This window comes from Lepidochelys kempii, chromosome 4 (assembly GCF_965140265.1).
Source record: "Lepidochelys kempii isolate rLepKem1 chromosome 4, rLepKem1.hap2, whole genome shotgun sequence".
Lineage (NCBI taxonomy): Eukaryota > Metazoa > Chordata > Testudines > Cheloniidae > Lepidochelys > Lepidochelys kempii.
In genome coordinates this window covers 116,982,668-117,003,483 of record NC_133259.1, presented here as the reverse complement: position 1 = coordinate 117,003,483, position 20,816 = coordinate 116,982,668, and the positions used below count along the sequence as shown (strand labels likewise).

Sequence of the window (20,816 nt, the reverse complement as noted above, 5' to 3'; positions counted from 1 at the left end):
TTCTGTTTCCCATATTCATTACAAATTGGGCCCTCCTGTATCATGTCTATGTTAAGTAGATTAGAGGAACGTTAAAGGCCTGGGCCTCAATGTGAATTGTTTTGGTTATAAAATTTAGCAAGGTTTAATTTACAATGTCTTTTCACTCGATATAAAATACTGCTGTTTTTATTCTCAGAGGTCTCTGTAAAAGACTGTTTGTGTGAATAAGGAATGCATGCATCAGGAAAAAAAAAAGGTATAAAGGCCATTGTTAACCAGATGGTCAAAAAAGGAGGAGCAAAGACACTTATCGAGACTTATTGATGCCAGAGAATCATTAACGCGCATCCATGATTGAGGAAGGGCAGACTGATGACCCTGAGGTGGAGGCTGGCACCCCTAAAGACAATTGATTAAATCATATCTGGGACAGAATAACCCTCTCGGAGGTGTTTTGGAATGTTATCATCAACAAATAATACCAATTAAGAAGTAACCGGTCATAAACTGACACAGCAAAATCCATAGACTTCAACAACAACAACAAAAAGACTATAAGAACAGGGTGCTTTGCTTGTTCATCTTGCCACTACTCCAGAAACATTGGATCGTGACTGACAGAGTCCAGCTCCCCTCTGCGACCAATCTGGCTGGCCACTAGATTGATCCAAACTCTGGACGGGTAACTGTAAACATCGACTGGTGGGACTGTGTGCATGGTGTGTGTGTGTGACTAAAAAGCATATGCTAACTGCTATATTCTCAATAAATGCGGCACGTTGCCTTCTCCCCTATAAAAGATCTCATGTGCTTTGTTTAAGCATAACACTTAATCATCAAGTGTAATTAGTATCCTTCTATAAAGGATTTAATTTTTTAATCCTTAATACAAGAACACATTCACATAAATTTAACCTGAGAGGCTAACAATATTTTTGTATTTTCATTTTGAAAGATTCTGCTCAGCATAAACCTAATTTTTCTAGAATTTAATTAATATTCCAAGCCTATAATTCATTTTCCCCTTTGAAGTATTGACCAGGACATGGCAATTCAATAAACTAAAACAGACATGATCAAAACATTGATTATTGTCCTGTCTGGCAAATGAATGCGTTTTACTCAAGTGTAAAAATGTAAAACTTCTGACTACGTAAAATATATAATGTTCTGTTAGTAAAGATATTGAAAGAACTGATTTAGGATTACAATATTCTATTTTAACATGCTCGCTTCATGTTTCAGTATTGTCAAGCTAGGAATTTAAACACATTTTTTCATCAGATTACATATAAATCAGACAAACCAAAAAAAGGAAAAGTTTACTTAATCTTTCAATACATGAATTTTTAAAACATTGAGATATTTGCTTATGTAAGATGACCCAAATAATTACTACCATTAGATCATTAACTTTGCTATCGAAGAATCAGATCTCATCCATTAAACCAAAATACCAAATTACTAGAATTGGTGTTGCATAAACAATCTATTTATTGACTGTTGCTAGCTGCAATTCCGATAATCTTACATCTACACATACCTCTTCCAGCTCTCCTGAAGAAACAGGATTATCCTCATACGTAGGAAAATGGCAACCTGCTTTGCAATTGCAAAACCTGTTAATTTCTTCACGTTGCTCCACTATTCTGCAGTTTATTTGGGAATTTTCCATATCCCTCATATCGAGTGATTCTTTCACACTGCACTTTAAGCAGGGATTTTGGTTTCCAACTGGCAACATTCCAGCTGATTCTTCCTGGGAATCCAGTGATGTTTGTGCACTTTTCTCCATTCCAGACTTCTTTAATCTGGGAAGGAATTTTCCAGATTCAAGCTCTAACTTTCCATAGTAATGCCCTTCTTTTTCTGCATCTTCTTCTAGTGGTTTGAGATCTGCTTGTGGATCTTCAAACACATCTACTTGAGAAGGGGCTGGAATACTTCCCTCATCTTTTTCTGACTCAAATTCTGACTCACTTCCACCCCCTGGAGAAAGCTCAGATGCAGAAATTGGGCGAAAGTGAGTCCTTGGAGAAATCCGTATAGCCCTGTACTGCGTCCTGTCAACACCACATATCCTGGGATGAAAAACTTCACTGTCTGAATCAGAGCACAGAATTGATTTGGGTTTAAAACTAGGGCTGAAAGATGCAATTCCTTCTGGTTCGAATGAACACTCTACATGAAGAACTTGTGAAAATGGATTGTTCAGGTCAAAGGAAGAGAATGAATATTCAAGTCCAGGTTCTTCAACTTGAAAGTTACCACAAGCTCCCAGTAAGTCTTCATGGAAGATAAAAGAAAACCCTTTATTCAATCCATTATCTCCATTCTTCGATTGCTCATTCTGTTCAAATGATACAAATGGCCTCCATAATTGCCTGTGACCAGGAGCAAAGCTGTTTCCTGGTGTCATGAAGACATCTGTACCAGCTATTGTCACGACATCAGAAGCTGCACACTGTAATAAGCTTCCTTTTGTGTGACTGGGGGGCACCAGTGCCCATTCTCCATCACTATTAAATGTTTTGAGCTCCCCATACACACCACCAAGTATAAATGAGTTTTCTTTATCCTGGTTTATGTCCCAAGGTTTTGATGGTGTAGTATAATCACCACCATCTATTTCTGATAAATCATTTGCAACAAATGCTCTCTTCTCCAAGTTCTCTTTTTGACCTTCCCAAAGATGATACTCTGATCTCTGCACTGCCTTATTAGGTTCCTGGAGGGTTTCAACTTTTGCTTCAGTATCTAAACAGCAGCAGTAATTATTTACATCAGTTGAAAACAATTCATCTTCTATTCCTTCTATCTCTACCATTGCTGCAGAATTTCTGTCTGTCATATTTGTCCAAATGTCTTTAATAACCCCTGAGCTATAGCCATCTCCATGTGGGCTGCTTTCACTAGACACTTGTGTTGTTTCATAATCTTTACCTTCTCCTTTTTGTTCTAGCTGAATACCACAGACAGATTCTAGTTTAGATTTTTTTTTGAAAACCAAAGTGGGTATTTCTCCTAAAGTTCTAGCTTGTTGCTGGCAGGTTTCTTCTTGAAAAAAATCTAGAATTTCTTCATCTACATAACTTGAAGACACCCTAGGAACTACATAATTAATATCTTCTGCATTAAATTGTGTGGATTCTTCAAATGGAATATTTAAAGTTTCATTGTCTGAACGTGTTTCTTCCGAGTGTGACCATGGACTACAAGTTCTTGTTGAAAGATTGGAACAGTGTTCATTTTCATCAAAGGCACTATTTTTGGTCCATATTAGCAATCTAGACTGTGTCTTTCCAAGCATATTAGCACTGCTACTAGAATCTGCATTTTCATTTCCCAAATTGAGTGTTTCAAAAGAAAATGGTAAAACAGAATCTCTGCATTGCACTTCAAACACTGAAAAACAAGAGTTTATACCAGACCCTTCATTAATATCCGAAAAGAGCTCTTGATTGCCAGCAAGCATGTGTGAATTAAGCATTGTGCTGTCTAAGATAGGAGAATCTGCTCCAAAACTTTCCCCATCTGCATCACCAGAGCTAGAAGATGAACAGCACTCCCAAAATTGAGCTAAATTACTAAGGTCTTGCAAGAACCACCCTTCAGCACCAACAGAGCTGGTTGAATCTGTCCATATTGCACTTTCCCCTTGCAACTCCATTCCATCTAACACTATGCAACATTCTGCCTCAAAATCAGGTTTCTCTTTACTTTTTTGTCGAATCATATTCAAAATCCGACTTTCTCCTTGCATTTTATCTGAGGCACCAGGATCCAACATGGATTGATCAATATCCACTTCATAGAAGTGTGTTAGTTCTGACAGATGAACATCATCCAAATATTTGTCGTCCTCTGGTTGAGAACATATTGAGGTCCCAGTGAGGTCAATATCCTCATTTAGAACGGCAGGCATTTCTACAAAGTGACCATCAATAAAAGTACCTGCTGCGAGGTATGTTTTATGAATATTATTGTTGCTAATACAAAGACCATGCACTGATTCGGACAATTCTTCTACAGCCTCTGATGTTATATCACACGTATCTTGTCTGTTGCGGTATGTAGTCTCAAGCTTACTTTTTCTGCTCAGAGGAACAAAGTATTCTGTAATCGGCTCAGTATACCACAAGGGTTCTTCTTTATATTCCTTTTCGTTTCTGCTGTTTAAATACAGATCTTTTCCATCATTACTGCCAGTTTCTTTCCTTCCAATTTCTTTTAATGGTCTTTTACCCCTTTTACACAGCTGTTTGATCGATCCACTGCTGCTGCTACTTCCACTATGGATTTTTCTTTCAGTCTTTTCACCAGTCTTTACTGAAAGCCTGCTTTGCCCATTCCGCCCCTTTTTATTTCGAACTTCCCTTGTTTTATGTCTTACTTTAATACATTTCACTGATGCTTTTAATTCACCTTGATTACCACTTGAACTTGAGCCTGCTTCACTGGAACCAGACGACCAGGAGCGAGGACGCATCTTTCCCTCAGACTTATGTCGGACTTGCTTTTTATATAAAGCAGGCTTATCTTCAACAGTGCCATTACTGAACTTGTTCTCTCTCTCAGTTTTACTTTTTTTCTGCTGGGTTCTTTCATGTACAGTGGCAGACACTTTGTTACTTCTCTCTTTAGTTACTTCACTTTCACTATTGCAGTCCTTTGGAGAGGATGTATCGGTGCTAGTTGGTGGAGCATTGGATGAAGATGAGGAGCTAGAGTAAGAGCAAACTTTGGATTTATTCCATACAGTCATAATTTCTTGCAGGCAAATTGGCTTCTCAGAAAGAGGAGGAAATGCTTCATAATACCTGAAAGAAAAAGAAAAGTGGTATTTAAATTCAGTTTTTAGAACTTCTATGGGCACTTCTGAAATACTTAATTTCCAATTTTGCTTTTTTCACGTTATTTTACTTCATAATCACTACAATATTTTACAACCCAAGACAGCCCAAATACCAAGCATAATTTAGTGTATTTGAATGATGATACAACAGAAAACCACCTAAAAGTGTGCACAGAACTATGTTTAGATAATTATATTTTAAAATCCCATAATATATACAATCCTGAAAGGTGCTGAGCACCCTTAATTCCTACTGAAGCCAATGGGAGCTGAGGATGCTCAAAACCATGAAGGTTCAGTTATGAAGTTATCAGATGACATAGCTTTTCACTAGGAATTTTTAACTTTTAACTATTTGGAATTTATGATTTCCCTATTAAAACTGCACTACTCAATGCTCCACAGAAGCTGTAAGCCAATCTATCAATTGTCAAATGACTTACATATATGCAACATGAGAAACTTCCTACATCAGCAACAATCAAATTGTAAGCACCTGGAGGATAACAGGGTTATACAGAATAGGCAGCATGGATTTGTCAAGAACAAATCATGTCAAGCCAACTTAATTTCCTCCTTTGATAGGATTACTGACCTAATGGATAGGGAGGAAGCAGTAGATGTGATGTACCTCGCTTTTTAGTAAGGCTTTTCACATAGGTCCACATGACATTCTCATAAGTTAACTGGGGAAATGGGGTCTAGATGAAATTACTATAAAATGGGTGCAAAACTGGTTGAGAGACCATACGCAAAGAGTTGCTGTCAAGCTGGGAGGGTATAACCAGTAGGATTCTGTAGGGGTCAGTCCTGGGTCCAGTACTATTCAATATTTTCATTAATGACTTGTACAATGGAGTAGAGAGTTTGTTTATAAAATTTGCAAATGATACCAAACTGGGAGGGGTTGCAAGCACTTTGGAGGACAGATTTAAAATTCAAAATGATGTTGACAAATTAGAAGAATTAGTCTGAATTCAAGATGAAATTCAATAAAGAGAAGTGCAAAGTACTTCATTTAGGAAGGAAAATTCAAATGCACAGCTACAAAATGGGGGAATAACTGGCTAGGAGATAGTGCTGATGAAAAGGATCTGGGTATTATAGTGGACCACAAACTGAATATAAGTTGTCAATGTGATGCAGCTGCAAAAAAGACTAAAATGATTCTGGGATGTATTAACAGGAATATTGTATGTAAGACACAGAAGGTAAAAGTCTCACTCTATTTGACATTCATGATGCTCCAGCTGGAGTAGTATGTCCAAACCTGGGGGCCACAATTTAGCAAGAATGTGGACAAACTGGGAAGAATCCAGAGGAGAGCAACAAAAATGACGAAAAGTTTAGAAAACCTGTCCTACGAGCAAAGGTGGAAAAACCTGTGCATGTTTAGTCTTGACAAAAGAAGACTGAGGGGGGACCAGATAACAGTCTTCCAATATGTTAAAGAGGATGATGATCAATTGTTCTCTGTATCCACTGAAGGTAGGACAAGATATAATGGGTTTAATCTTCAGCAAGGGAGATTAGGTTAGCTATTAGGAAAATCTTTAACTATAAGGGTAATTAAGCACTGGAATAGGCTTCCAAGGGAGATTGTGGATTCCCCATCACTGGAAGCTTTTAAAAACAAGTTAGACAAACACCTTTCAGGGATGGTCTGGGTTTACTTGGTCCTACCACAGTGCAGGGGGCTGGACTTGATGACTTCTCGAGGTCCCTTCCAGACCTACAATTCTATGATTCTATAGTTTGATATATCTAAATTTTTTAAAAGAAAAGCAAATTATGACTAATACATGATACTAATTTGCATTAACAAGTGAAGTTTTGAATGTACATTCTAGTTACCCCAAACTCTGGGAACATCTGTATAAAATGCTTGTTATAGCCACTGTGATAAGCTTTTCAAATATATTTTTCATTTGAGCCAAGCCATGGAAACAGCCTACTCAAATACTGCTTTAAAATCAGGGTCCTAAGTATATGTTACCTGAGACTCTCTGGCATGCACATCACAAGTAGGAACACCATAATCCCTGTATGTTCTTAAAATTATTATGTTATATATAGTTTAGATCAACTGTAAAATTATGGGATCCAAAGAGAGTCTTAAAAGCCACTTTAATAAAGTCACATTTCTCAATCCACCACCATGCCCCATCCCATTTCAAAAATAGCCTCCCACTAATAAACCACATAACATGCATATGATCTGCTTAGATAATAGTTTGTACTTGTTTGTACAGCATGCCAAACAAACTGTCTCCTTTAAATTAGTGAAGTTTAAATGAACATGTAGGGGACTGGACTAGATGACCTCTCGAGATCCCTTCCAGTTTCTATGGTAAAAAGAGGCACTGCTACCACAGCTTTAAGTACACTAGGGCTTGCACTAGTTGCATTTTTTTTTTTTTGTTAAGTTTCACCAATGCAGACAAGTCTGAAATACATTATTTTCCTTAACTTTAAATGATTTCTGAGATTGATATTCAAGATATCTATACAGGGAATTTTTTTTTCCAGTGACTACCCGTTCAAATACACGTTTACAATTCTCTGAGATCTGTAAATTGGCACAATTATCAGTGGATGCTGTAATAAGCAGTGTTGAGGTCAGTTATTTGAACATTCAACTCACTATGTAAGTTTCTTTGAATATCATTTTGAACATTAAGGTATCATAATTTTTCTCTTTTTTTTTTAAAAAAAAGATATTGTCAACTTAATGACACTTTTGTCTGACATACTTTACCTGTTGCTACCTCAGTACATGAAAGGTTGCTTATAATTCTTTAATTGAAAGATGAAGACAAAATCTTCCTTCTTTCCCCAAAAGAAGTCAAAAGCAAAACTCCTATTGTTTTCAGTGGAACCAGCACTTTGTTTACAGTCGACTTCATACTTTCCCTGTTTTGTATGGAAGACAACACTGTCTTAAAGATATAATACCATAGTTATACCACCACAAATCTGGCATAGGGAAAAAAGATTGGAATAGTACATGAAACTACTTTTAGCACTTTAAGTTGTCTAGCTGATACAGTCCCTTTAATAAAAATTAGAAAAAATTAAATAAATAGAACACTACAGTTTAAAAATTCAATTCCACAAGTGTCAACAAAAATAAAGTTGGCTTTGTTGCAAATATATAAGGCATCAAACACCTAGAACACTACATATGCAAAAGGGGACTCTAGGAATAACTTTAAATTTCCTGATTTTCAATAAACATTTTACTTTTTAACTACTGTATTTAGAAGATTTTAAGTTTCAAGTTAAAAAAACAAAACAAAAACATACATTTCCACTTGATCCTTTGCTGTGGGAGATAAATCAGCCTCAGGAGACAAAGAACCCTCTAACTTTTTGTGAATCTTCTCCTCTGTTATGAAACAAAACGTCAGAAAGTTACACCTTAGTTTTAGAGAGAAATTCAGAAAGTTATTAAATATAAACTAAAAGTATCTAACAAAAACACAGGATATATTCCAGTAGTTAGATATTTACAATAATATATGGTAACCTATTACTACTTAGCAATAAAAACAATTTCATGTACAAAAATTGTTATAGAGTGTAACCTAAGATTGAGAGTTTCTAAAATAATCTCATTAAGCCCCATTAATTGCACCAAAGATGCAACTGTGGGCTACACTATGCCCTAGCTACACTCTTTTCCAATTCAGCTTTATACTCTACTTAGTCTGTCAATGTCCTTAACCTCTTTTGGAAATTCTACATGTAAAATAAAAAACTAATTGTCCATTCATTTAATACGTAATCGCTATTGGTTCCGGCATCTAACTGCTCATGTATATCAGTGGGGAAAAAAATTAAACTCCAGAGCAAGTAGTGTAATTATTTTTGTGGTGGGAGGGAGAAGTGCAGAGGGGGGATTTCAGTTGCAAGGGCTGTGTATAATCCAGTATTCTGAATTTTCCTATGAAAATGTACAAGATATAAAAATGCAGTTGATGTACATACTTATCTTTTTTACTCAAATCAAAATAAATGGTTTTATATAATCAACAACACAGAGGCAGCTCGAGGGGGTCTCTGAAAAGCAACCCGAAGAACTCACTGTGAATGTTGAGTGTGTGCTCCTTTTCATGCTTAAAAAGAGTTATACTTATCCTGGTGCTCACAGTGATACACAGATGTTCTTATAAACAGTGAAATCCAAAGAGCATGACTTATAACATCTGAAATCATGTTTAAAACAGTTAGATTTATTTACTTCTGAAAAACTGAAGCAAAAGAAAGTAACAGTTTAAGATGTGAATCAGGGTTGCATATATAAGTATGAAAAGAGAACTATCAAAAAGGGAAAAATACATTTACTTGATTTTAACTTTTTTGTTTTTGTTTTTGGGGGTTTTTAAAGGGTTTCTGTTTAGAAGTATTGCCACAACAGCCTTTTGGCTGCACAATGAAACAAGACTAAAACAAACCAAGAAAGTTGTACTTTAGTATTTTCAGAGAGAAAAGTCTTATTTAAGAAAGAGTGAAATATTTATTAATTTTTATTTATTATTTCTATTTTTCATGAGTGAGCAAGACAATTTTAAATTGACTGAATGTGTACTGCTGTTGAATTGGTCAGAATACGCTACTCTATGGTTAGATGAATGTTCAGCTACTGTGAACTCTGGTTGCAGACTCTACAACTATTTTATGTAAAGTAGTACAAAGTCATTCCAAATGATATGTGAATATTATAGGACTGCAGAACTTTAGTATAAATGAAGATCAAGCGTTTAACAAGAGAGGTTTATGGAGAGAAAATAGTGCAGTAGTAGCATTTTGAGACACAAAAGTGCAACAGTGGCACTGTGAGGTTCCACTTTTACAGTCTCAATTTTGATATCAAATGTCAACAAAAGCTTCTTCCCCTTAGATCTGTCCAGTCACATTCACAGCCTCAGTTACATTCAATGTAGTCTTTAAATTATGACCTGACACCTAAGCAAGCCCACTTCATGTTAGTGGGTTTTCACAGACATATTTGATTGTTTCATAACTGTAATTTAGTAATCCCTTCTTAGTAAATGAGTGGTAATGTACAAAAACGAACAGAATCTAGCTCACAATCTCTTATCTTTGTTGAGGCTGCAATGTGACCAGGAATAAAAATTCACCAAAGCAAGCAAAAGGTACAACCGAACACACACACAAAAGCATATCTGTTCATAAAGGAAGTGCCATTTGAAGATAGCCATTTTTCAGGTAAAAGAACATATTGATAAAAGATTATTCATCTTATTTTCCAACTGTTCGCCTTATTTAAAGGGAGCAGAGTAATGGGACCAGAACATCTCAACCTGAAAACCCCCAACTGTATACTTTACAAATGTGCTCTTTGGCCTCAAAACACGCAGTATAAGTCTCACCTTGCTTACTCTGAAGGTCTTTTAGTCTAGAGCAAAGTTCCTCCACTAAAGTTTCGATCCCAGAGCTCTGTACAATAAAAAAAATAAATAAATAAACCAGAAGTGCAAATTACTAAAAAGAATATAAAAAAGAATATGTATACCAAATTACAAATGCAATATAAATATCTAAGAGACAAAGTAGATGAGGTAATCTCTCTTATTGGAACAACTTCTGTTGGTGGAAAAGACAAGCCTGCAAGCTTTACAGAACTCTTTCTCAACTCTGAGGAAGGTAATTAGAATGTCCAAGTTGGATATAACGTGGGACAAATCATTAAGCATAAGGGGTTCACACATGTTGTAGGAGATCACTTAAAATTAAGTGGGCAATCAAGAGATAGCAGGCAGTACAGTGTTTTACAAAATTGTTGTGATGAGCCACAAAACCAATATCTCTGTTATGTCTATGGTTTTTAGTGTCCAGCAGAACTATGAATTTAAGTTCCCAAGCTCAGCTTCTGAAGATGTTGTGCAGGTTTCTTTTGAGGAAGACGAGTGAGGTCAGATACAGAGTGATTGCTTTGTGAAAAGTGTTCACCCATGGGTGATTTGGCATTTTTAGTATATCGTTTTTCTATGAGAATTCATTTGAGAGTGTAGTAATTGTCTGGTTTCACCCACAGTTGTGGTTGGTGCATTTAGTGCTCTGGATGAGGTACACCACATGCTGTGACAGGCATGTGTAGAACCCATGGATCTTCAAACATGTTATATGGGCAGTCTTGATCATCATAACAGTGGAGATAGGCCTGCAGGTTATTCATCTGTTCTGGCAGGGTTTGGTGCCATTTTGAGTTGATGTTCCTAGTCTATGGGGAGCCTGCTTTTGACCATGAGCTTGGCAAGGCTAAGGGGGTTGTTTGTTGTCCAGAAGAGTGGGTTTGGTAACGTTTTCTTTCAGGATGGGGTCCCCATCAAGAATGGCTTGTAATTCTTTGATGATACCATTTATGGTAGAGTTCCTTTGTTGAAGCTGATTGTGGCATCCACAAAATTGAATCTGGTGTGGGAGTGTTCAAGAGAGAGTTTGATGAACGGCGGTGATGGTTGTTCAAGTTGTTGCAGAAATCAATGAGGGAGTTTAGGTCCTCTGTCCAGAACATGAAAATATCATTGATGTATCTCATGTATATTGTTGGTTTTGTGGTGTGTTTTTCCAGAAATTCTTCCTCAAGGTGGCCCACTAAGAGGCTTGCATATTGGGGAGACTTCCTAGTACCCATGCCTGTTCCCATGGTTTGGACAAATCCACCAACAGAAGTTGGAGCAATACAAGGTATTACCTCACCTACCTTGTCTCTCTCATATCCTGAAACCTGGGACAGCTACAACAATTCTGCAAACAATGTATAAATATCTAGTCAGTCATGAATTTTCTATGTTTCACAGGCTAAGTATGCATCACACTGCACCAGAAAACAGCTAAAATTATGCATTTGTTCCCAGGAAGAAATGTGTCATAGTAAGGGTCAATGTGATCAAGTGAAACAAGTTAATAAATATGAACATAAAGAGAATAGAAGTACTTGTGGCACCTTAGAGGAACATAAAGAGGTTTTCCAAATGCAAGGATCATACTATGCAATTTACTGTAAAGTATTCGTGAGTTTATCACTTGTATACTTTTATGTATACACACACTATTGCCAATTAAGGTTGAGTTGAATATCAGAGTAAAAATCATATCAGTAGATCATGGAATTTACTTTAATAAAGTTGAATTACACTTCTATTGCAGGGTTCACCTAAAATATTTTTCAGAAAAGGATCATGTCCCAGCGTAGTGAGGAGTAAAAATAAGAACAAAAAGCTTTTTAAAATGAATAAAAAGGTGAAGATGACTTTCAAAGTTCTTACTTCAGTTCAGGCCCTACCCTATTGCTCTTTCTACTTACCATGCCTGAACTAGCTTTTCTGTAAGTGATTTTTTCATCCTCTCTTTTCTCATGCTTTTATTATCCATCTCCTTTTTGATGTTGGCCTCCCATTATCTCCAGCCTCTTTTCTATTAGCTGCCTTTCCTTCATTACTCTCACCCCAAACTTTTTTCATTCCTTTATCCAACCCCCTCCCACCAACTGGAAAACAGTTCTAGAACTAGAGAAAACTGTACTACCAATGTTAGATGTTAAACATTAGAAGTGCAGCATATTAGTAATACTACCAGCAATCTGATGGAGTAGTATTCTGTAGTGTTCCAATGGAATAAAAGGTGTGTGACAGTCAATACAATACAGGATGCAAACCCACAGACTGAAATGACCATTTGGGGGAGAGCAGAGCATGATGGTGTATCTTGAAAAATATTTAAAGAGAAACCCAATTGAAAGGGTCAAGTTTAGAGACAATATGGTATAGCAACTTACACTCAGAAGCAGAAGGTTGGAGTTGTAATAGGAAAAGCAACATACTGGGGAATGTAAGAAGCTATATGAGCAGCCCCCTTTACACTGTCACACTTCTTAAAAACACCTGTAGGTTGCTTTTCCTAATACAACTCCAACCTTCAGTCCTCAGAGCACTTGAAGTTACTGTGACTTTGACAAACCTACTTGCCACAGCTACCACCACCATTTACCTTCTGAATTTGACCCAAACATCTTTCTGACCTTTTGTGTATATATGAATGTGATGTACACTTCTTTCCAAAAGGTACTACATACAGCACACAGAGGTTAACAAGTGATGAAACAGATGCAAAAGAGGCAGACTTGCCTGCATCATCATGTTGGCGCAATGCATTTCTTTTAAAAAAGATTTACATACACACACTCACTCCCCCCGACCTCTCCCATTACTTCTCAGTAGAGGAAATGGGAGGAATGAGAACATAAGATGATACTGATACACAATGAAGTTTTAGGGGAAAAGGGACCAAACTGTACAATTAAAATAGCTTTTCCATTCTGAAATAATGATGCTCATTTGAAAACTCATACTGAAGTAATGACTTGTGCTCTTTAAGTTCGAAGTTTAATTATTTGAAGTTAAAGTGACAAAGCAATTTTATAACCCAGTGAACTGCAACTGCAGTGTTGAAAGCGCTAAATATAAAACTTCACAACATATACTTGACTCAAGATGATGAAGCAATATTGAACTTTAGGATATATCTTCTGTGTTTATAAACTACCTACTATTAAAAAAAAGTAGAACAGAATAGGATACTATGGATAACTTGTGTGGTTGCAGTGGCTGTCAGTATATACATGCACCATCTACAGCAGTTTGTTTTAAAAAGTAGCACAGAAAGAGCTGGTTTTGATTTCACTCTGCTCTCAAGAATGGCTAAATGAAAAACAACCTGTGGCAACTTTATAAAAGCTAAGCAATTTAAAATCACTAAACTAACCGAACACAAATACATGTAAGAAAAAGATAATCTTCTTACCATTATGCTGAAGAAATGAAAACGTTTTGGAATCACACACTCAGTTTCCTCCTGCATCACAAAACTAATACTTAAATCAGCTGACATACTGCATGCTGTTATGCACAGCAATCCTATACAGCAAGCACTAGGTTAAAAAAAAGCCTACAGTGCAGAATGTCAAGCCTCTAGAGATCATTTATTTAACTCCTTACTGCACTGTGTAAAACACGCTGCAGATTAGGAAAGTAACACCTCACAAGCCATGCTAAAATGCTTTAATATTCTCTTGCAGACTGAGAGATGTATTTAACAAATCAGTACAATGTAAAAGTAATTTTCTGGTGTTTTGCTAAGGGATATGTCTTAGCCGTTACACCCCAAGCTTAGAAAAATCTAAAGTAACCCAGCTAGCGTCTGTTTGTCTCAGTAGGATATGTAATTATATATATTTAAAACATTACAAATTATCTACCCCTGAAGTGCCTTGCTTTTCTTAGTTTTAAGCTCTGCAAGATTTATATTGGTTTGTGATTATTTTAAGATGTATTTATCCCAACATGAAATACACAGAACTTAATCACAATAGCATTTGCAACAATATTAAGTGGTTAACTCTCACAATTTCTGTCTTTGGGTGGAGTATGAAATATTGTTTGAGTTTATTTCAGCTACTAAACTAGCTTCCAATCCCTCTTCCAAGTCCCTCTTTTTTGCCTCCTTCAAGATCTGGAGGAACCCACCACCTTTAAATTTTGTATTTTTAGTTTTTCCCTTCCCTCAAATCAATCCCTCATTTTCCCTCTCTGTTCTAGTGTCTTCCAGGATCCACTTACTCCCATCCCTCCTCTTTTTACTTCCATCCCAATCCATCAAAGGTTTTACTTTTTGGCACTCTACCCTCTTGTTGAGGGCTAGACTGGCTCATATAAGGACAGGTGCCAGATTACTAGTTTGGGAGTAACTATGCTAGTAGATAAGGCTGCGAGTTTGTCACGGAAGTCAAGGATTCCGTGACTTCCTGGGACCTCCATGACTTCTGCAGTGCAGCTGGCCCAGGGGACACCTGAGCAGCTCGGGCAGCCCCATGGCCAGCTACACCAACCACTGCTTGGGCAGTCTTGGGCCACCTCCCCCAGCAGGAGCAGGAGTTTGGGTGTAGGTGAGGGCTCTGGGCAGCGCTTACTTTGACAGGCTCCCCGGAAGTGGCAACATGTCCCTCCCTATCAGCTCCTAGCTCCACCCACAGGCACTGCCCCCGCAGGTCCCATTGGCTGTTGTTCCCGGCCAATGGGAGCTGCGGAGCTGGCACTTGGAGGGAGGGACATGTCGCTGATCTGGGTGTGCTGCGAGGAGCCGGGTAGGAGGTCTGTCAGCTCCTGCCCCTCCCCCCTCGCACCACCGCCAACACTCCCTCAAGATTAATCAGGGGTATATAGTACAAGTCATGGACAGGTCACGGGTCATGAATTTTTGTTTATTGCCTGTGACCTATCCATGACTTTTACTAAAAATACCCGTGACTAAAACGTAGCCTTACTAATAATGAGATAACTGGTTCTTATGATGAGATAACTCGTTCTGTGGATGAAGGGAAAGCAGTGGACGTGTTATTCCTCGACTTTAGCAAAGTTTTTGACACAGTCTCCCACAGTATTCTTGTCAGCAAGTTAAAGAAGTATGGGCTGGATGGATGCACTATAAGGTGGGTAGAAAGTTGGCTAGACTGTCGTGCTCAACGGGTAGTGATCAATGGCTCCATGTCTAGTTGGCAGCCGGTATCTAGCAGAGTGCCCCAAGGGTTGGTCCTGGGGCCGGTTTTGTTCAATATCTTCATTAATGATCTGGAGGATGGTGTGGATTGCACCCTCAGCAAGTTTGCGGATGACACTAAACTGGGAGGAGTGATAGATATGCTGGAGGGTAGGGATAGGATACAGAGGGACCTAGACAAATTGGAGGATTGGGCCAAAAGAAATCTGATGAGGTTCAACAAGGGCAAGTGCAGAGTCCTGCACTTAGGACGAAACCAATGCACTGCTACAGACTAGGAACCGAATGGCTAGGCAGCAGTTCTGCAGAGAAGGACCTAGGGGCGACAGTGGACGAGAAGCTGGATATGAGTCAACAGTGTGCCCTTGTTGCCAAGAAGGCCAATGGCATTTTGGGGTGTATAAGTAAGGGCATTGCCAGCAGATCGAGGGATGTGATCGTTCCCCTCTATTCGACGTTGGTGAGGCCTCATCTGGAGTACTGTGTCCAGTTTTGGGCCCCACACTACAAGAAGGATGTGGAGAAACTGGAGAGAGTCCAGCGAAGGGCAACAAAAATGATTAGGGGACTGGAACACATGAGTTATGAGGAGAGGCTAAGGGAACTGGGATTGTTTAGTCTACGGAAGAGAAGAATGAGGGGGGATTTGATAGCTGCTTTTAACTACCTGAAAGGTGGATCCAAAGAGGATGGATCTAGACTATTCTCAGTGATAGCAGATGACAGGACAAGGAGTAATGGTCTCAAGTTGCAGTGGGGGAGGTTTAAGTTGGATATTAGGAAAAACTTTTTCAGTAGGAGGGTGGTGAAACACTGGAATGCGTTACCTAGGGAGGTGGTGGAATCCCCTTCTGTCAAGGTTCCTTCCCCACTCTGAACGCTAGGGTACAGATGTGGGGACCTGCATGAAAAACCTCCTCAGCTTATCTTTACCAGCTTAGGTCAAAACTCCCCAAGGTACAAAATATTCCACCCTTTGTCCTTGGATTGGCCGCTACCACCACCAAACAAATACTGGTTACTGGGGAAGAGCTGTTTGGACACGTCTTTCCCCTCAAAATACTTCCCAAAACCTTGCACCCCACTTCCTGGACAAGGTTTGGTAAAAAGCCTCACCAATTTGCCTAGGTGACTACAGACCCAGACCCTTGGATCTTAAGAACAATGAACAATCCTCCCAACACTTGCACCCCGCCCGTTTCCTGGGAAATGTTGGATAAAAAGCCTCACCAATTTGCATAGGTGACCACAGACCCAAACCCTTGGATCTGAGAACAATGAAAAAGCATTCACTTTTCGTACAAGACGACTTAATAGAAATTGAAGTAAATAGAAATCACCTCTGTAAAATCAGGATGGTAGATACCTTACAGGGTAATTAGACTCAAAACATAGAGAACCCCTCTAGGCAAAACCTTAAGTTACAAAAAAGATACACAGACAGAAATAGTTATTCTATTCAGCACAATTCTTTTCTCAGCCATTTAAAGAAATCATAATCTAACACATATCTAGCTAGATTACTTACTAAAAGTTCTAAGACTCCATTCCTGGTCTATCCCCAGCAGAAACAGCATATAGACAGACACACAGACCCTTTGTTTCTCTCCCTCCTCCCAGCTTTTGAAAGTATCTTGTCTCCTCATTGGTCATTTTGGTCAGGTGCCAGCGAGGTTACCTTCAGCTTCTTAACCCTTTACAGGTGAGAGGAGCTTTCCCCTGGCCAGGAGGGATTTCAAAGGGGTTTACCCTTCCCTTTATATTTATGACACCTTCCTTAGAAGTTTTTACGGTCAGGCTTGACAAAGCCCTGGCTGGGATGATTTAGTTGGGATTGGTCCTGCTCTGGGCAGGGGGTTGGACTAGATGGCCTCCAGAGGTCCCTTCCAACTCTGTTATTCTATGATTCTAATAGATAAATTAAGCCTCTGAATTTGCCCAGTGCTAAATTAAGAGTTCTGTGACTTTTTTCCAATAAACCTACCTCTTGCTTACAAAATAGCAGAGCTTTATCCAGAGCAAATCAACATAGCTCTTTCAGTTAACTAAGGAGTGAGAGAAATCAAAGGCAGCAATCCTCAAGCACGCAAGATAAAAGGAGATGATTGAATTCACACCCAAACTCTCATTTGTTGCTACTAGACCAGGGTGGGCAAACTACAGCCCAGGAGCCACATCTGGCCCTTCAGACATTTTAATCCAGCCCTCAAGCTCCAGTTGGGAAGCCGGACTGGGAGCTTTCCCTACTCCTCACGTGCCATGGTTCTACATGGCTCCCAGAAGCAGCAGCATGTCCCCCTCTGGCTCCTACATTCAGGGACAGCCAAGGGGCTCTGCACGCTGCCCCGCCCCAAGCGCCACCCCCGCAGTTCCTATTGGCTGGGAACTGCAGCCTATGGGAGTTGCAGGAGCAGTGCCTGCAGACGGGGCAGGGTGCAAAGCCGCCTGGCCGCGACTCCGTGTAGGAGCCAGAGGGAGGACATGCCGCTGTTTCTGGGAGCACCTTGAGGTAAGCACCACCCAGAGCTTGCACCCCTGAGCCATACCCCTGAACCCCTCGGTCCCAGCCCAGAGCACCCTCCTGCACCTCCAACCCCTCAACCTGAGCCCCACCCCAGAGCCCTCAACCCCCCTACACACCCCAACCCCCAATTTCGTGAGCATTCATAGCCTGCCATAATATTTCCATACCCAGATGTGGCCCTCAGGCCAAAAAGTTTTCCCGCCCCAGTACTAGACCACTGAATGAGTCTCCTTTACTCTCTCTCCTTTTCTCTACTCCACTGCAGAGGATCTTTTTCAACAGCACCCACAGATGAACAAAACTGGTGTGATGGTTCAACATTTTTACTAGACTCCTGCCAGTGCTGTGAAAAAGTCTATATTCATGAGCACAGATACTACACTCCTCTGTCAAGAGTCTCCTGCAGTGGGTGAAGAGAAATAACTTTAAATATGAGATTTGTAGGATTTAATTTCTAGTTTAAACAAATAACTGATATCTCTACTGTAAAATCCCTCAAAGTGACCTGTACAACTAGATGCAATATCAATGAAATGCATCTGGTTGAAACATAACACTTTAGATAACTTTATGAAAAGTGGTAGGTTTCATATACACATTTCCAAACTTAAGTATCTCTTGATATTTTTAAGAGAGGAAAAAAGGCGAAGACATTCTCTAAAGAGAAGAGAGCCTGCACACTTTTTAAAAATTGTGGTCTTCAATTAGTACAGAAGATTTGCCTTTAAAAAAGTAAGTCCACCAATTTGCTGCTTTTGGAATACTTTATATAATTTTAAAATGCCGATTTAACCAATTTTAACTCACAAAGACAAAACCTGTCTCTGTCAACAATTATCTACGCCAAGCTCCAGCCCATTAAAATGCAATTGTCAGAGTTACATCTGTAGACAGGAGAGATTATATTTTGTGTCTTTAAGGCTTCAGCCAGGAGTTTTAAGAGACTGGGTCCCATTGAGAGTCTGAAGGTTAGCTGTAACTGCAAGGTAAGTATATCAGGGCCAGCAGACTCGTTCTAAAGTTTATCTGAATACAGTTATCATCCAGTAGGTTTAGCATGTTTCCCAGAGTTTCTGATACCATGATGGTCACATCTCATGATTATTTCACCAAGTTTCTAATCTACAGAACTGAAGGTAGCATGAGTAAGTAAGGATATATGGCTCTTTATTCTCTTTTCAGCGGCTCTGTTAAGTAGTCATTGCCTATTTCCTCCCAATGGTATTATTTGGCTATGTGCCAGCTGACTGGGCTTACCTTCTATGACATATCAGTGAAACAGCTGCCTGTACTGAGAAATCTGAACAATTCGGAGCTAGATATTATAAAAGACATATTTCTAAAATTACTTAAATATATGCACAATATAATCTACTTAGCTAGCTATGACTTTGCATCTTGTTCCACATGAAGTAAGGTAAAGTCTTTCTTGTCCTGCCCTGAATTGTGTCCTAGCCTTTTCTTTGTCCATCATGTCTTATTTAGTTATAAGGTCTGTGGGACAAGAAACAAGTCTCTTCTATATTGGTGAAGCATCATAGTAAATTAAAGGCACTATATATTTTAATTGTTAATGATAATTATAATATAGTGATATGAGAATGTCACTACAGTTTCCCTTTGGGTACATAGTACACTTGAAAATCTTAAAAAGCAATTCTTCACTTTTATAAAATACAGCTTTGAACAATGAAATACAAGTTCCTAGTTTCACTTTTTGATAGTGCACAACTACAGTGCACCAGATTACTTTTCTTGGCATGTGGCCTGTCACCAAGTGAAAGATTAAGCAGCTGTTCTGGGTGAATCAACTGTTAAGACATATGACCTGACTACAAAATGTGATTCACCCCAACTGTACATTTGTTGCTAAACTTACTCTGTCAAATGTAGACAGTTTGTTAAAAGAGTCAATGTTTTCATTTTCTTAAAAAATTGCTTACATATTACAAAATACAAATTATACTCTAAAACATGTTTAAAAGTTTGAATATAAATGTAAGGCAAAGAATAGAAAAATGTATCCATATTTACCTGAAAATTTCCTTTCTTTCAAGTAGTAAAGTCCACAGATCTGTTAAAATGGGTATTTCAGCCTGCTTCCAACTTGGAGGCAGAACCAGACCAGTCAGTCAGCCACTGGCAGCAAGGGAAAGCCCTGACTCCTAACGTTTCCTCCGGCTGAGATAACTTTCACAGCCAGGGAATTCAAATCTACTTTCCTATATCACAGATTGTGATAAATATAATTTGTGGGGAAAAACAACAATTTTCCAACTGCAGAGCACAGTAATTTCCACTAACTGACAATTAACCTAAATCCTTGTATGTCAATTTTCATTGCTCTGCAAGATGATCCATTTGTCTTCGGCTGGATCTGTGGACCTTATTATTTGACTAAAGTATTTTTTCAGGTAAGCACAGATATATTTTCATATTCTTTTTTGAAGGTCCACAGATCAGTTACCATGGAATTTTCAAAGCAGTGTGCCCACAGTGTGGGAGGTAGGATCATCCTTAAGACTATGGGCATCCAAAACAAGACAGATTACATATAAATAACTTCATCTTCCCCTAGTACTAAACCACAGAAAAGACTTCTCCCAAAATAAAGAAAATGGTATTTGCTAAGACTAGGTAACCAAAATGCAGAATTTGATGAACACATGGATGACTGGCAGATTTCAATATAGGAGACATGACTGTCTGCCCTGAGGTTGACAGTGCTTTGATAATTGCCAGAAAAAGAAATACTTCTTGAATTTACTTAGGGAATGAATGTTAGGATAGTTGTGAGGTTCACCTGCCTGAATTAAAAGTACAATACTGGGTCTTGATAGAGAGAGAAAGCTCCCAACGTCAAATAAAAAACCC

At 38.7% G+C, this 20,816-nt stretch overlaps 1 protein-coding gene across 10 annotated transcripts in view; it reads right to left on the bottom strand.

Moving 5' to 3' along the window:
- Positions 1-20,816, bottom strand: part of KIAA0232 (KIAA0232 ortholog) — a 103,180-nt gene that overhangs the window by 21,817 nt on the left and 60,547 nt on the right. For 8 of the 10 annotated variants that reach the window (XM_073342576.1, XM_073342571.1, XM_073342577.1 and 5 more), the window contains 3 exons: positions 10,234-10,300; positions 8,144-8,225; positions 1,526-4,802 (listed from right to left, as the gene is read on the bottom strand). In XM_073342576.1, coding sequence (XP_073198677.1) covers positions 1,526-4,802; positions 8,144-8,225; positions 10,234-10,300 — 3,426 coding nt within the window. Of the gene's footprint in view, positions 1-1,525; positions 4,803-6,486; positions 6,566-8,143; positions 8,226-10,233; positions 10,301-20,816 lie in introns of those variants that run through there. The other 2 variants (XM_073342580.1, XM_073342581.1) reach the window with 2 other exon arrangements.